This window comes from Apteryx mantelli, chromosome 27, assembly GCF_036417845.1.
Source record: "Apteryx mantelli isolate bAptMan1 chromosome 27, bAptMan1.hap1, whole genome shotgun sequence".
Taxonomy (NCBI): Eukaryota; Metazoa; Chordata; class Aves; order Apterygiformes; family Apterygidae; genus Apteryx; species Apteryx mantelli.
In genome coordinates this window covers 8,660,436-8,676,851 of record NC_090004.1, presented here as the reverse complement: position 1 = coordinate 8,676,851, position 16,416 = coordinate 8,660,436, and the positions used below count along the sequence as shown (strand labels likewise).

Sequence of the window (16,416 nt, the reverse complement as noted above, 5' to 3'; positions counted from 1 at the left end):
TGATCTTTTTCAGCAAAATCAAAGGTATGTTTTTGCAGTACCGTAGTTACAGTAGCTGGTATTTCTTGCTGTGTAGCTTTGTGACCTTCCACTTGCTTATTAAACCGAAGCTATCTGTCTGACCCTTGTTTTGGAGAGAGAGCTATAGTTGCTGTTCTATTTTACGCAGACTAGCGTCAGCTAGGAGGGCAGGGATGTGCTAACCTTGAGCCTGGTTAGTTACTGAACTTTTTCTTCAGCATAGTCATCTGCATAATTGTCAAACCAGGAAGTCTAGGGAAAACTTAGGTTGTCTATTTACTGCTTTTGTTTTGTTTGATGTGTATGGGGAGCTGGGCAATGGTCTTGGAGATGATGAGAAAAAAAAAAATAAACCCCAGTTTTTCAAGAATGTGTGTATGGTATTAAAGGAATTTATTTAACTATGAAATATGGGAACAAATGTGCTTACATTGAGCAATGTGAAGATGTTAGTTACAGGTACAGTACTTCCAAAGGAAGAGCATCTCCAAAACCCAAAAAAGAGTAAATATGAATTTGTATTTTTTGAAGAATGTAAAATGTGAAATAATGGTGTTTGCTTAATTGCTCATTTTGTATGAAGTTAATATTGTACTTTGAAATATCTGCAAAGAAGTGGAAATTAACTTTTTTGGAATTGAAAGCAATATTAATACTAATGGAATCCTAATTAAATGCTTATTTAAACATTGTGTTACGATAGTCTTTCCTCAGGGTATTGGTAAGTTATTTGGGAGGCGAGTTTGAATGTTCTTCCTCTGCCCACCCCCAACAGATCAGGTCCCAAAATTATTTCCTGACTTTGACAACAGCGTTTTACTTAGCAGACTCGCCTTCCCCTTGGACTGATACTGACCTTCAACAACTTCATAGCCTCAAGTTCATTCACTAAGAGCAGGTGTTGTGAATCTATAAATTGCACCCTCATTTTCGATAGCAGGAAGCTCTTGTATAGTCCCTTTCCACTGTAAAACGGCTGCTCCATGTAGCATACCACGATGCCAAGCACTGGGAACACAGTGCAAGCCAGCTGAAAGGGCAGGGGAAAGGAGCAAGGCAAAATATGCTGGGGGGAAGAGGGTAGCTGTAGCGACCCTCACGTGAAGGGGTTAGATGCACTAAGGAGAAGGGAACTGCGGGGAAGCTAGTGGCAAAAGGGAATACGGAATACCCCAAGACCTTCCCCTGTGGGACGGGCCCCCCCGCTCCCCCCGGTGCGGAGCAGCGCCAGGCTCCTCCCGTTCCTGCCCCGGGAAGGGCCCAGCGCTGCTGCTGCGGCGCCTTCCCAGGTCGCTGCTGCAGGATCGCGGTTGCCCCCCGCCCCGTCCGCCCCTCGGAGCCCCGAGCAGCGGTTAAGCGCCCCGCTCCCCTCCGCGGCGGGGAGGGCGCAGGGGCGGCGAAGGACGGGCTGAGGCACCGACTCTGCTTTATTGCACGCAGCGATACGCGGCGGGAGCTCGCTGGAAGCGGCGGAGCCCCCGCCTCAGCCGCAGGGGCCGCGGGCGGCGGGCGAGGCGGCTCCGCGGGGCTCCGCGGCTCCGGGCGGCGGCCGGGCCGGGCCGGGCGGCGGCGGCAGGGCGGCGCGCAGCGCGGCCATCTCGGCGGCCAGGCGGTCGCAGGAGGCGATGCCGGCGCGCAGCTGCCGCTGCCGCGCTTCCAGGCGGCGCAGGAGGCTCCGCAGCTGCTCGACCTACGGCAGACACAGGCGCTGCAGGGCACTGCCGGGCCGCGCCGCGGGCTCCCCCCGCCCCGGCCCCCCCCCGGCGCGGCCCCCACGCACCAGGCGCTGCGCGTCCCGCGGCGGCGCCGCGCGCTCCTTCGCCGCCTCCATGGCCGGGCTGCGCTGGGGCCGGGCGGGCGGCGCCGGGCACGTCCCTGCGCCTGGCCCCGCCCCGCTTGGCCCCGCCCCGCCGCGAGTCTGGCCCCGCCCCGCCCCCGCCCTCTCTGGCCCCGCCCCACACGTGCCCGGCCCCTCCCCCGGTATCGTGCCCTCCCCGCGGCCGGAAGTGCTTCCCCGCCGGAAGCGGAAGCCGCCTTCCCATGCTGCGCGCGCGGCGGGCGGCGGTGGCGGCGGCGCTGGCTCGGGCGGCGGAGGGGCCGCCGGGCCCGGGGTGCCCCTGCGGCTCCCGCCTGCGGCTCCCCGGAGGCGCGGCGGACCCAGACCCGGACCCGCGAGGTGAGAGCGGGACGCCTGGGGCAGGCTCTGGGAGGAGGCCCCGGTGAAGGGACGGGACCGAGCCCGGCGGGAGGCGGTGGGGTGGGGGGAGGCAGCCCCCGGTGAAGGGACGAGACTGGGCCTGGCGGGAGGCCTCGGGAGGCGGCGGAGCGGACGGGGGCCGGGCCCGGCGGGAAGCGCGGGGCTTGGGGAGAGGAGAGACCAGGACCGACGACGGGGGACGCCGGGGCGGAGGGGGGCCCCTAGGGTGGCGGTGGGTTTGGGGGGGGCAGACCCCAGTTGAGGGACGGAACCGGGCCCGGCAGGAGGCCTCGGGGGGCGGCGGGGGCAGGTACCGGGGGGGCGGTTGGCGGCCGCTTTGGCTGCCCGGCCCCTCGCTGACGCGCCGGTGTGTGGCAGGCTGGCGGGAGGTGGTGGCGGCCGCCGTCGGTGCCCTGCAGGCGGGCGGGCTGGTGGCGGTGCCCACGGACACGGTGTACGGTGTGGCCTGCCTGGCCCAGGACCGCGGCGCCGTGCGGAACATCTACAGCCTGAAGGGGCGGAACGGGAGCAAGCCGCTGGCCATCTGCCTCGGGGACGTGGACCACATCTACAGGTGAGCCGCGGGATGCCAGCTGTGGTCTGTCCCAGCACTGTGGGAGCCCCGCATGGCCTCTCCTCTGTGCCATGGCTGCTCAGGCTGCGTGGCCACTCACCCACTTCTCTTAAAACCTGTGTATGATGCTAAACGAATGCCTATAAGTGGGGCTGTGAGGTATGTATTGAAAATAGACTTGGGTTCCTGAGAGCCCCAAAGTGTAAAACTTTTAAAGAAAGGTTTGTGGTTGCCTGAACTCTGTAAATTTGTGGTAGGGAGAAATCTACTTTCTACTTAGTGCACTGGAGGGCAGGAGATCCGAGGGGAAGGGCTCTGTTGTAGCTGGCCACTTCTCAATGCGTGCAGCACCAGCAGTGTCTGTGAAGAGCTGTGCAGCAACCTTTCGTGCACCTCCTCTTGCTCTGTAGATACTGCCACGTGAATGTGCCAGATGAGCTGCTGCGGGACCTGCTTCCAGGACCTGTGACTCTGGTCTTAAAGCGTTCGGATGAACTAAATAAAGACTTGAATCCTTTCACGTCGGTAGGTCTTTGTCATGGGATACATCTATGTGTTTATGCTTTGCAGCATTTTATTTTTTGTGCTTTTGCTGCAGTAGCTTTTATTCTCACATGTGTTTAGTGTGCTTAGCAGTGATTAACATTTCCTTGAAGCTGGTTCCTGTGCTATTGTGCTCCTTGTGACTTATCTGAACATGGCATAATCCAGCATTAGATGCTAATTTATGAAGGCATGCGCATGTAATTGCCTAGTGCAACAGGTGTTGAAGCATTAATTTGCTTTAGTATCAGCTTGAAGTCAAGAGGGCTTTAGGCAATGTAGGATTAAAAAATAATCTCTAGTTACTGTGTGTAAATCCATGCTCTTTTCTTCCTTGTAGCTGGTTGGTGTTCGTATTCCAAACCACCCTTTTATTAGGGAGCTGGCACGAGCTTGCTCTGGACCACTGGCTTTAACAAGTGCGAACATCAGCTGTCAGGCAAGCACACTGACAGTTTCGGTAAGGCTGTTTTTCCACTCTGTGAAATTATTTTGGTAGGCTCCCAGGCCCTCCAATTGCAAGCCAGCTTTATCAGTAAAACAAGAATTTCTTCTGCGCTGCTGTTATCTTTTGAAAGTCTCTAGTCTGTAATTAAAACGGCCTGCAGATCTGTGGTGTGTGGTAGCTGTCTTGCTGTCACCCTTACCTTAAAAACTGAGGAAGGGCAGAGCTGAAAATAATATTTAAAAGCTTTATACACAGCTTTTGAAGTGGGTGCTGAAACCAGAAGACGGAAGTTGCTGTAGGAGGGATGGGTCTAGAATGAGACTGCTGCTCTCTGTACAGCTCCTTGTAGTCTGGGAATTAATTTTGGCTTGAGGAAATGTCTTTTTCCAAGGTTTTTAACCCTGGTGATGGTATATATTTGGGCATAGTACCAAATGGACAACCTGTTCTTGTCCCCAGGTATCTTGCTAGAGTTCTAGCTTTTTTTTGTGCACTCTGCTAGCTGCTTTAATAAATAGTGATGCAGCTAAGAAGCCCGGAGCCTGAGATCTCTTTGGAACTTTCTTTCATGTGTAAGATAAATCTTTTCTCAGATATCAAACTGGGGATGTGTTCATGATGGAAAAAGGTGAGACCACCTCCTTTGACGCTAGAATGTCCAATAGTATCTAGTAAACATGATTACAAGCAGTCGTCTGGATTGTTAGCTACTTCTCTTTTTCTCAGGAATTCCAGGACCTTTGGCCTCAGTTGTCCTTAATCATTGATGGAGGCCCAGTGGGGGATGTCCAGAGCCCAGAATGTCGTCTGGGGTCGACTGTGGTTGACTTATCGGTATCGGGGAAATTCGGCATCATTCGCCCTGGCTGGTGAGCACTCTTTGCTAAATGGAACTGTAGCTTTTTCTTTACTTTAAATAAAATGAAGCTTTCAGGTTAGGGTGGGTCATATTTTGCTTATTTTCCCCACACTAGTTAATCTTCACATTGATGTTTTTAGCTTAATTACCAGCATACTCAGAAATCCTGAAAGAATACTCCAAATGCTGAGCCTGGGAGACCCCTGTCTAGAGGTTTCTACATGAAACACCCTAGTTTTTGTAGTTCATGTTTTCCTGAATTCAAAATGCAATTTGCATCCTTAGCTGAGTGTTGTTTCTCAGAAAATGAGGCTAAATCCTGAAAAAAGAACCTTTTTCTGACAGTTATGTTTTCCCCCCACAGTGCACTGACATCTACAGTTGAAATCCTGAGGCAGAAGTATGGCTTGATACCAGAATCATCTTGAGACTTCAGACTGAAGAAGCTCTACAGAGCTGGTAAAGCTGGGCACTGTGTGCCTGCCTGTGCATTCAGGAAGGGAGCATTAATGGCCTTGTTTAATAAGGTCAATGGATTATGTCGGGATACTAGTCAAAGGATAATGAGAGCAACAGTTAATGGGTACCTGTTAGTGTCATATCTGCTATAGTCTGAGAAACCAACCCAGTATTTATGCTGACCTCTTCGTGGTGGTGTACCATTCCCAAATACCCATGTCTGTCTTATTAAGACGATTAGGCCTTTGAAATAAAATAATTTGAACGGGAGGCTGTTTTCAGGGTGGGCTGATGAAGATAGTGTTACTGATCCTCCCTCCCCTTAGAACTTGTTTCATGTGTCTATTTAACTGTATCTGCATTGAAAGAAGAACAGAGATGGGAAAGGGGTTATTCAGACTCTCGTGATGTTGTATGTTGTTCTCTGGCTGTTTTTTTCTGTTCCAAATACAATCAAACCTGCTCTTAAGGTGAAACTGTAAATGCTTTAAAAAACAAAAAAAACCCCCCAGCATTCAGTTCCCTATCTAGATACGACTTGCTTAGATCTGTTGGAAGACATAACTTCCTTCTAATGGAAGAATGAAGCCAAGCTCTTAATGTGTTGATCTTCAGTTTCTTATGTGGACTTTCCTCTCTTGATCTTGTTTTGGGAACAGTGCTAAGCTGAAGTAAATAGGGAACCGGGTGAAAGTTTCCTCTGGTATTTATTCTTCAAGGAAAAGTAAAGTTTGTGGTGCTGTTAATAATTTTAAAACTGGTAAGCAACTTGCATAATTTTGTTATAGATGCTTATTTTTAGATGTTTTCCATCACATATGACACACCATAGGCATATGTGAATAGAGCATTGTCTCACATACAGAGCTGCCACTTCTCATTTTATTGACACAGACAAGTATAAATTAATTTTAATGGCTAATTTGGAAGGGCCCATGCATGTTTAAAACCACAAAAAAGGGAAAGCTCCTGTGTGCTGACCTTCTTTCAAAGCACAAATTCATTTTCAATTGCATTTTTATTGCAAGTTTTTTTGTTCCTTGGTTGCTAAGAAGATAAAACAACTTCAGATGTAAGTTTTCAAAACATGGAACACTAAACAATCAGATTAAGAGCTTTTAGAATAGATCATTGCATTTCCTTGTTTTCCAATGCACACAGTAGGTTAAATGGCCTAGCATTCCAGCTCTGATTATCTTTAGTTATTTGGATACAGTGGGTCACAGGAACAACACCCAAAGCAGAACTCCTTGGTATGAAAGAGCTTGCATAAAGCAAACGGTACGTAATTGCATGGTTTAGTTTCATCTATAGTAGACAATTTAGAGAAACCTTTATTCCTTTTTTTCATTAAGCTGATAGGGAAATGCTTTGTCAGAGCTGCTAATGGAGCGAGGGGATATGTGATCACTGCAGGTAGTGGGCCAAGGGCATCAGGTAAAATGCATGCTGGAGCCCAGCTAACTATGAAAAACACCACAGAGCGTACACACTGTAAGAAAAACAGATCAGATCTCTGGCCCACAAGCCAGCAGCCCTGTGAAGATTCCAGAAGAGCTGTGAAAGGGTCATGTGTGCTAAATCCACAGGAGAGCTAGGTTGGACTGCTGCTTAGAGATCAATCCTCTGCTCCTTGTAACACTCCCTCCTGGGATTTCAGAGTTGGGACTTAAGCAATCCTTGGGGTACTTGCAGAGGATGCTGTTTGCATACAGCTGCCTGAATAGGCTGAATGCTCTGCACAGAGACTTCACTCCTGTGGCTGCTTCTCCTCAGTGCTTTTTCCTTAAGCACTCCTCTCTGCTGCAGCTTTGTCAATGGGAATTGTTTCTCAGTAAGGCAAATACTGAAGTCACATCAACCACTGCTCTTTCTCTTTGCTGAAGTGTTCTGCCCACCTGCGAGTCAGCTCCAAATACATGTTAGGCTGATGAGGAAGGTAGTCTAGATAAAGACGTGTCAGAGTCTTCTTGGGTACGGCTTTCTCAATCTGGGTGCCTTCATGCCATTCATTGAAAGAAGTGATGGAAACGATCTCTGGCCTGACCATGAGAGCAGCCTGCAGAGCTGTTTCATAGTACTTCCCATTGACTCTATTCCGAGTATTGTGGTTGTTCCAGGGGCGGATGCTAGTGTCAATGTAGCCTGGGCCAACACTGGGGATGAACATCAGGTTGTTGGAGTCGCAGAAAGTTTTGATCGCTTTCCAGTTCTGGTGGGATGAGCCAAAAGAGAAGCCATTGGATGCGAAGTATGTGTACATGCCATCATACCCTGCGGAGAGGATATCGTGCTTGTGTCCTTCCTCCACCAGCAGTGCTATGAACACAGCATCGTAAGCAGTATTGCGGAGAGAGTGGGAGCCTGATGGTGTGAGAAGGTTGGCCCACGATTCAGCTGGTGTCAGGTAGGAATCATAGATATAAAACAGTGGGAGACTCCTGCCGGTGCTGGTCTTGTACTTATAAAAAGCTGCATGGGATCCATATCTAGAGAGAGAGCACAAAGCTGTTCCAGCGACTGGGGTAATAAGCCCTCAGCAGGTATTTTCATTATAAGGCATGCATGATGTGAAACTTGATTTGCCTCACAGGGACTCCTTGCTCAGAACTTTTCTTTGGAACCTTTATCTCCTTATTTATGGGAATGTTTTTTAACTCTGGTGCCTGTTTCTTTCCTTTTGAAAGAAAGGATATAGGTGCCAACCTACAGTAATACCTCAGAAACCTGGGTAGAAGAAAGCAAATTCTGGTTCTGAAGGCAAGGTATTGAAGTGCCACAGGAAGTGGGATTTGATTATGACCCCTGCTCAGTTTTTCCCTCTTGGCTTGCTCTAGGTAGCTCCTTCCTCTGTGCCCCGTTTTTTTGGATTTTGCATTTAATTCAAAGTTCTGCATATTGTTTGTGCTTAAAGCAACATTATACAGCTAGATTTAGCTTACATGAAAAACTTACTTGTCCATGATGTATTTGATGTTTTCGTGCACAGTGTGGTCATCACGCCCTTTGTATGGCTGGATATGGAAGGCAACCTTCAAAAGAGACCATGGAGGTGGTTATTTTTTTCATACTTGCTTTGCTTTCTCTGCAGTCTGACCTCCCAGAAGACACTAGCTCCTTTGTAAAGGCCCGCAGGTAGCCTGGGAGGACCCCTTCGTGATGCAAGCAAATACAGCAATCTATTCAGTGAGCCCAGGGCTTTCACTAGTTTTTAGTAATGCTAATGAAAACTAAATTGAAAATCCCAACTATTAAGAAAAAAGCCTTGTGTTTAGCTATTGAAAAATTGTTCCCATTGTGTTATTTTTAAGTGCTCGTTTCTTTTAACACAGTAACTGAAAGAGAGAAGGAGGGTCCTTGCCTAAGCACAGCATTGTCATTATGCTGAAGTTGAACAGTTAGTTTTATGGCTTCAAACAACAGACAAGAGCCTTACCTTTATGGCATATCTGTGTGCAGCATCCAGTATAAACGGCACAAGGCTGTCTGATGGTTCCCCGTTGTCGTCTGCTAGGCCGGGTGGGTACCATGACAAAACCAGCACTCCTGCAGTGACATGTAATAGAGCAGGTCTTAATGTTTTTATTCTAAACTTTTCCTCTTCCCATACATTAGCAGTACATGAAATATTTCTTGTCATTCTAAAACTTTAGAAGACCTACAGTGTTTGAGATTTGGGTAGGAGACACTCCAAAATACAGTCTGAACTATTGGCTCTGAGATACAGCTGCAGGTGCCTTTTTATAACTAACAGCAGTCTACCGGGATGAATGCTGGATGAATCAAGCAATTGAAAGCAGGGAGAGGTGCTGTGTGGGGAGAGTGTTGAGGGGTGCTGCTTCTTTCTGAGCTGATACTAGATTACGGTTGGTATCACACACCCCAAAAAAGGGAACAAACTGGTGTGACTTGTGTTTCGGCCCCTGGTGACACACCGTATGGGTTAGCAATTTGTGTGCGTCTGTATGTGGCTAGGGGAGCAGTGGGTGGGCATCGCTGCTGGCTGTGTGGGGCTCACTAACCCCGGCCGGGCCCAGGGAGGTGCGAACGGGGCCAGGGCTGGGCAGCCTCAGGGCCTGCCGCGGAACTGAGCCGGACTGAGCCAGATCTCGGAGCGGGCCGGGCTGGGCCCATCTGGGCTGCAGAGCTGGCTGGGCCGGGCTGGGCCAGGCCGGGTCCTGGAGCTGGCTGGGCGGGGCCGGGTCTCGGGGCCGGGTCTCGGGGCCGGGTCTCGGGGCCGCGGAGCTGTCCGTGCGGGCGGTGCTGAAGCGGGCGCGGCGCTTACCGATGGCGGCGGCGCGGAGCTGCCCCATGTGCTCGTCCAGCACGGCGGGGTCGCGGGAGCTGTAGGGCCCGAGCGCGGGGTAGAAGCTGGAGCCGATGTCGTCGGGCGGGCGGTGGCGGCCCTTGGGGTAGCTGGCCGAGACCTTGGGGTCCCAGTGCGGCACCGTGGCGTGGTCCCAGTGCACGTAGCGGCCCTCGAAGCGCGGGCTGCCGTACCAGGCGTAGTAGAAGGCGTGCAGGTCGTAGGCCGGGCCGCGGGCGGGCGGCGGCGGCGAGGCCCGGCGCGGCGCGGGCGCGGGCGGGGGCGGCGCCGCCAGCCCCGGCGCGGCGGCGGGCGGCCCGTCGGCAGCGCGCAGCGTGCGCAGCGCCATCACGGTGCCGAAGACGAAGAGCGCCGCCAGCAGCAGCGCCAGCCCGCCCCGCCGCCGCCGCCGCCGCATGGCCCGCCCGCCCGCGCGGCGCGGAGCGGAGCGGCTCCTCCGGGTGCGGCTCGGCTCGGCTCGGCTCGGCTCGGCTCCCTCCGGCGGCGGCGGCTCCAGCGGCCCGGCCCCGCCTCGGCTCGGCTCGGCTCGGCTCGTCTGCGGGCGGCCCCGGGGCGCTGCGGGCGGGCGGCGGGGACCCCTGCTGGCCGCGGCCGGGGCTGCAGCGCCGCAGCCCGCCCCCCGCCCCGCCTCCGCCCGTGCCCCCGGGCCGGGCCGGGCGTCCCCGCAGCTGCGCGGGTGAACCGGCTGCGCGGGTGTCCCCGGGCCGGGCGGGTGTCCGCAGCTGCGCGGGTGTCCCTGGGCCAGGCAGGTGTCCCCGGGCCGGGCGGGAGTCCCCGGCTGCGCGGGTGTCTGCAGCTGCGCGGGTGTCCCCGGGCCAGGCAGGTGTCACCATGCAGAGGTCCCCAGCTACGCAGGTGTCCCTGGGATGGGCCGCTGCCCTGTGCTGGAGTGACCTGTCCTGGTCGTCCTTACCTGCTTTCCCAGACCATCACGCCCAGGCTCTCCTGGCTGCGGCTGCCCTCCCGTAGCAGCATCCTCCCACGTGTGCCGTCTCCTTTGGCGCAGGTTAGATCCCCCAGTGGACTGCTGCGATGCACCGTGAGCGCGCCGCCTTGACCCGTGTTAGCTGGAGAAGCCTGTGCTCCCTGGGAAGGTGCTGGCTGCCAGCATTGGCCATGGTCTCCGGCTGGGTAGTGCTGCAAGGACTTTGGGTCGCTCAGAGGTGTGCTGGTGCCAGCTCCTGCCCCGGCATGTCCACAGAGGGCTGATCTGTGCCCCATGGCCACCTCCAGTCACAGCACAGCTGTCCGGTGGGTGGGCAAACTAGTCCCAGGAGCTGTGGGTGACTGGTTTGGGGAAATGTACTGCAGGCATGTAGTGTGTCAGGAATAAGATTTGTGAATTATTAGAGTCATTGATTATGTGGATTCCAGTTAAACTGCTGCCCACAGTCACCAGAAATGCAATTCTCTCAGAGCATGCAGGGCTTATGGTTGTCTGCTTGGCAAGACTAAAGCTCATCTGATGTGGATTTTGGCCTGTGGGTGATGTGGTGACTGGTGCCCAGAGAATGCCCATGGCACTGAGGTTGATGGGTGATTCTGTGGGGGCTCAAACAAGCTGAAGGGGGTGGCGATGCTCAGCTCCTTGCAACACCAAATACTTAGTTTTGACTGATCATATTGTGGCGTGGTCTGGGAGGTAAAAAAAGAGACTGCCAAATGCTGGGGAAGGATACTGGCTTCTGTCTGCACTTTGTTCCCGAGTGAAACACTTGAAACGAATGGCTGATGAAGGATTAAACTTATTCAAGGAAAGGAAAACATGCTCCAGCAAACACTGAAATGTGACTGTCTGAGCCGTTAAAGGGAATAACATTTTAATTGGGTGAATCTGTTATGCACAAATGTTACAGGCGATAAAACTCCTGCTAAATGGAAACCCAGTAATGAGATAAACCTGTCGAGGGAACAAATTGCCTGCAAATCGGGAACAGGCTTTCGTGGCTCCCCAGCAGGTTTGGGGCTGCCATTATTTTGCTTAGCTGAGTCTGGTGCCACCCCACGGCGCTGGAACCTTCTGGCAGTTTGCTCACAACAGCCACCCATGCAGACTTGTGCTCTTTAGGAAGAGTAGGAGTGTGGATAAGCATTAGTGAGCTGTAGAAACTGCTAGGAGTTTGCCTTTCAGAACTTTATGTGTTTTTTGGCTGGGTTAGACATGCACAAGAATTAACTGTAGAACTTGAGGTAGAGTCTTGGGACTGCATGTTATTTAAAAAAATAGGAAAAACAAACTAGTGATTGTGTCCACCTAAACTGTGGCATACTGTGCACGCCTGAAAGGGGTTTTTACAAAGCCAACAGGTCTCCCACAGATAGTCCCTTGGACTCCAAGGCACAGCCTCATGTTTTAGACAACACTGAAGTATCATCTACAACAAACTGGCTATGACTAGTGACTTGCATAGTGGTGTTAACCTGGACATGGCTGTCACCCTCCATCCTACATGCTCTTGCGGAAGACTGATGTGGTCTTGTCTGTGCTGGGACATTTTGTTTTCTGACCGTACACCAGTGTGGTGTATGCGTTTTCTCTCTCATGCATCCCTCCAGCAATTGCTACTCACTGATCCTTCTTCTCTGCAGGCTTTGCTGTCCCCTGACATGTTACCGACCTGCAGGCTCAGGGAACTGTACCTGGCAAGGGTGGCTGTGACAGTTTGTGCCCCTGTGGCCTGCTCCCTGTCTGCTGTATGTGCTGGGTCCTGGTTTGCAGCAGTGGCTGTGGTAGGACAGCCAGTGGTAAGGGGTGTCTGGACTGTGTCTTCTTCTGGCCAGCGTGCTGGGACTACAGCAAGGAGAATGCTTGGCTAGTCCTGCTGTGATCCTGTGTTGTCCTGGGTATGTTTTGGCCTCTAAAATTGCTGAATCTAGTGCCACAAGAGTTGGCCAAAGACATTTAATAATCCAGCCCCAGTATTTGCTGCTGTGATTCTCTTACAACAGTGACCTCTCAAGGCAGTTCAGAGAAACACTGTACTTCCTTTCATTATTGCCAACTGGTTGTCCACAGATCACGACTGTAGAGCTGAACTTGCTCCCATAGAAGTCCCTGGTTTGTGCTTGACTTCCCTCTGTTGGTTGTAGACTGACCCTGATCTGGGGGTGAGGCCTGCTTCTGCCTTGCCAGGATACCAGCATCCTTTTGTTTGAAGCAGTTACTTTGGTTCCTAGTCCCTGCTGCTTTTCGTGCATCGCCATTATGTGACTGCTATGAACAGCCCAGAGCCAGTTTTGTCAGATCAGCAAGAAACTTCCCCCTGCTCAGATGAGCAGTTATTCTGTAAAATGCAGAACTTCATCTTTGTCATCTGTCCCATTCGGGTATGGGACATAAGTGCTGCTGGAGTATGAACTCTGCATGCATGGGCTTTGCTCTAGAAATACTTCATGTCTGTGTGCAAATAGCACACAAATGCTGTACTCAAAGGTCTGCAGAGAGGCATCCAGTCTCAACTTTCCAGTTTCTGGATTTATTTAGTTAGAAGTGCAGCTATATTTTACTATTTTACTCCTGATTGCAGGGAGAGATTGGAAACCGCAGGGCAAGAGTACTTTAATGGCTTAGAAACTATAAGGCAAATAAATGCCTCCTGCTTCCACCATTTATTTTTCAAATCTGTTTAAGGCCAGTGTTATAATTTTGGAGGCCTGATTCATGCTTGGGGTTGGTGTGCCTGTGTGGTGTGCCTCATCAACTCACATCTGCCTGGGCTTCTTCAGTGGCTTGGTGCGCTTCATTTCCCCCGTGCCTCTGACTTGCTGTCATCTGCTCGAGATGTGGATGCTTTTTAATCTAATTTCATGCCTGCCAATTGTGGGTGCCGTGAGTGTTTCATGCTGAGCCAGCTTGCTCAGGATGTTGGTTGTGACGTGTTCATTTTTTTTTCTTTCTCTGAGTCATTTCTTTCATTTGCTTATGCAAAGAACAGAACTGTGTGTGTGACCTTCCAGTTGGCAAATCCTTGCATCTGAGCAAACTAGAGCCACTAAGAACCAGCTGCAGAGAGGGAGACAGTAGGGCTAAATATGACTGCTTTTAGATGGACAGTTTTAAATTGCTCTGTTCAGCTCATCATCCCACAAGTAGCTGTCATTTTCTTTCGAATAGCTACCTGCAGGCTGCTTGGTGAGGTCTGACTGCAGAGGATTGGATGCTCCAGGGAGGTGGGAAGTGCTTTCTGTGTTCTGTAGCTGGTGCCAGGGACAAGGGCACTGGATGGAAATCTGCAGACCAATGAATTTGCTGTCACTCTTCTCCCTCTGTGCCTTTGGATACTGCCTGTGACATTTAATTTACGAACTGGCAGGTGAGGGAGCTAAAGGCAGGGTAGAACCATCTGTATACAAAATATTCAGAAAGCAATGAGCAGAGGGCACATGATGTACAAGTTAGAATATTCAGGACTAATGGTCACATCTAACAAGGTAAAATGGTGATGTTGCCCCATCAGGTCTCCTCATTTCCCCTGTAATTTGATGTTCCAGCAGTATTGTAAGGGGCTGTGGGACGGATTTTTTTTTGGGAGGGTGGGGAGTCCCATCCCTGAGCCCAACTGTGTTGCAGTTGTCCAACTACCCTGTGTTGCAGAAGGCCCAGAAATACAAGCTCCCAAATATTGAACCAGGGCACTTTTCACTGCCGCATTGTTGGAGATAACCCTTGTCCTAAATGACCCTCCCACTGGCTTCATCTGATGCATCCGTCCACACGGGTTTGTCATAGCAGCTCCGTGAGCTGGGCTAGACCTACTGCTTTTTGCTTCCGACACGGCCCGGCCTCCAGAGCCTTCGTCTCTGACCACTAGATAGTGCTAGGCCACCACAGGGAGTGTTCAAGCAGGCATCTGCGCAGGCTGACTGTATGTTCCCTTGCTGAAACACGTTAATAAGTGGGCACTGCACAGGGGCCGTGCTGGCATGGGCCATGCTCGGAGTGGCGCAGATGGCTGCCTCTGTGCAGCGCTGCTCAGCTGCAGGGTGAACAGCTCCAGGAAGAGCAGGATGGAGGTGCTGCTGTTCTGCCTGTGCGTGCTGCACGCAAAGTCCTGGCTGGCATGATTTTTCCCAGTGTCTGAGTGTCATGGAGTTGTTACGTATCTTTATTGCTCATGAGCAGCTGTCTCAGTCACTGCTAATGGACTGTAATACGCACAGAGCTGACCCCAAAATGATGTCTTTATAGAAATTGCCTGTCTGTGGAGCTTCTGCTGTGGAATCCCAGAAGTACCAGGCTGTGTGAATTACTGCCATTTGCAAAGCATGTGTGTGAGGGGTCTTTGAGTGCTTCCCTTTCCCTGAGCCTTTGCTCTTATCTTGTCTTTCCAAATCAGATGTCCTGTACTGCAGAGGCCTCCTGTCTGGAGGAGGGAGGGAAAGAAAAAAGGGATCACTTCCCTTTTGTCTGCCTGCTTGGGGCCCTGTCCCCTCCGGGACTGTCCCCGCAATGCTGATAGGCAGTTTTTTGAGTGCGAGGTGTGACTTGGTGGAGGAGATGGAGCAGGGCGCGAGAGACTGGTTCTTGCATCAGCTGTCAGGCAGTGAGTATGGACATCTGCACTCCAAAAACCCCAGTTCCCAGTGATGCTGAGTAGAGACAGAACTAGCTGCCCTTCCTGCCCCGAGGCCTGTCTCCCCCCTCACTTGTGGCGTGGATGTGAAGGCTGTTCAGGCACTCGCTGTAACATCTCACCTTAGTGAGCAATTTCCCTACTGATTCTGCTGCTCTCTGCATTTGCATAGCGAGTTTGCTGCTCCCCCCGCCCCGTTCCTCAGCTCATCAGCTATTCATTGATCTTTGCCAAGCTCCTCCAGCGCTCATTCATCACTCTCACACCCGCCATCCACTTTCCAAATGTTTCCTATTTTTCCGGTGATGTATTTCCCTGTTCAGATAAGCTAATCTTGCACCATCAATAACCAGGGTGCAGCTGTGCTCCTGACCTCTGTACTGGAGCAGGCACAACGCAGGGCCTCACAGTCCTGCCACACTGTGGATGGAGCCAGCCAGAGCAAGCGGAGCCATGGGAACTGCACCCGGATGAGCAGGGCAGCAGCAGGGGCCAGCGGGCCTCTCGGGAGCTGTGCCCAGCTGCCTGCTGAATCTCTGGTGCAGGGGTTTCTCTCTCCCCTTGGAAGCTCTGAAACAGAGCTGCAGACCCACGTGATGCCCTCGCAGCCAGGAAGGGCCACTGTCCCCATGCTGCTGGCTGGGGAGCTCATGGTCTTTGAGAAGCTGAGGCAATGCCATGAGGCAGAGCGACCTTGCTTGCATGGGGCTGGCTTTGCTCTCCACTCTTTGGTGCCTCAGAGCCTCGGTCCTGGCTCATATCTCTGGCACAGCCTGGCATGGCCTTTGCTAGCAGCCTTGGTGGGCAGAGAACTCGGGGAACATATCAGCATCTCAGCTGGTGCCTCTGTTTTTGGATCGCTCCAAGCTGTTGGTGTTCAGCGTCCCTGCAAGTGACAGCTTTATTTGTGCCACCAGCTTGAAGAGGATGAGCCGTGCCAGGCATGGGTGAAGTGGCTGGTGACCTTGTTCCTTTGCAGGAAATGCAGGTGCTGTAAATCACTACTTTAAATCACTTCTTTCCTCTGGCTTCTGGGTGTCTGCAGGCCACTGTAGCTGTTACAATGATGTACGTGGTACCAGTTAATGTGACCATGGTTGTGTCAGCATTTGGGCACTCTCAGCACTTCTGGAATGCGCCAGCACAGAGCAAACCCAGGCGGATATAGGGGTGGAGGGGACTGGGGTGTGAGAAAAAACTGCTCCTCACTGGGGAACAGCTCAGCAGCTTCCCATGAAACCAAAGGATGCAGTGTAATTGCACGTGCTCTAGCCAGGACTCCAGATAGGTGTTCCTGGGAGGATGGAGGTCATTTGATCCCTGATGGCTACAGGAGGCGAGGCATGTCACCAGTGCATGACACTCCCTCTTCTGTTATGTCTAAAGTGTCTGAACAGGCGGCAGAGGTGCGAGTC

General features: G+C 52.2%; 2 protein-coding genes across 2 annotated transcripts; one reads left to right on the top strand and one right to left on the bottom strand.

The window, feature by feature from the left end:
- The first annotated feature begins 2,061 nt into the window (after positions 1–2,061).
- Positions 2,062–5,570, top strand: YRDC (yrdC N6-threonylcarbamoyltransferase domain containing). Its single transcript, XM_067311764.1, has 6 exons — positions 2,062–2,197; positions 2,597–2,792; positions 3,203–3,317; positions 3,676–3,795; positions 4,510–4,652; positions 5,007–5,570. The coding sequence occupies exons 1-6, from the start codon at positions 2,062–2,064 to the stop codon at positions 5,068–5,070; spliced, it is 774 nt and encodes a 257-aa protein (XP_067167865.1). The 3' UTR covers positions 5,071–5,570.
- A 93-nt stretch (positions 5,571–5,663) lies between these two features.
- On the bottom strand, positions 5,664–9,825 carry MANEAL (mannosidase endo-alpha like). Its single transcript, XM_067311341.1, has 4 exons — positions 9,387–9,825; positions 8,538–8,647; positions 8,057–8,133; positions 5,664–7,590 (listed from the first exon to the last, which is right to left on the bottom strand). The coding sequence occupies exons 1-4, from the start codon at positions 9,823–9,825 to the stop codon at positions 6,954–6,956; spliced, it is 1,263 nt and encodes a 420-aa protein (XP_067167442.1). The 3' UTR covers positions 5,664–6,953.
- Positions 9,826–16,416: the final 6,591 nt, after the last annotated feature.

Excerpts from the sequence above, each read along its gene's own strand:
- MANEAL (XM_067311341.1), bottom strand. The coding sequence starts at position 9,825 with ATGCGGCGGCGGCGGCGGCGGGGCGGGCTGGCGCTGCTGCTGGCGGCG. Across the intron at positions 8,648-9,386 it reads GCTCCGCGCCGCCGCCATCG|GAGTGCTGGTTTTGTCATGG; the intron begins GTAAGCGCCGCG and ends ATGTCACTGCAG. Across the intron at positions 7,591-8,056 it reads ATCAAATACATCATGGACAA|ATATGGATCCCATGCAGCTT; the intron begins GTAAGTTTTTCA and ends CTCTCTCTCTAG.
- YRDC (XM_067311764.1), top strand. The coding sequence starts at position 2,062 with ATGCTGCGCGCGCGGCGGGCGGCGGTGGCGGCGGCGCTGGCTCGGGCG. Across the intron at positions 3,796-4,509 it reads CAAGCACACTGACAGTTTCG|GAATTCCAGGACCTTTGGCC; the intron begins GTAAGGCTGTTT and ends TCTTTTTCTCAG. Across the intron at positions 4,653-5,006 it reads GGCATCATTCGCCCTGGCTG|TGCACTGACATCTACAGTTG; the intron begins GTGAGCACTCTT and ends TTCCCCCCACAG.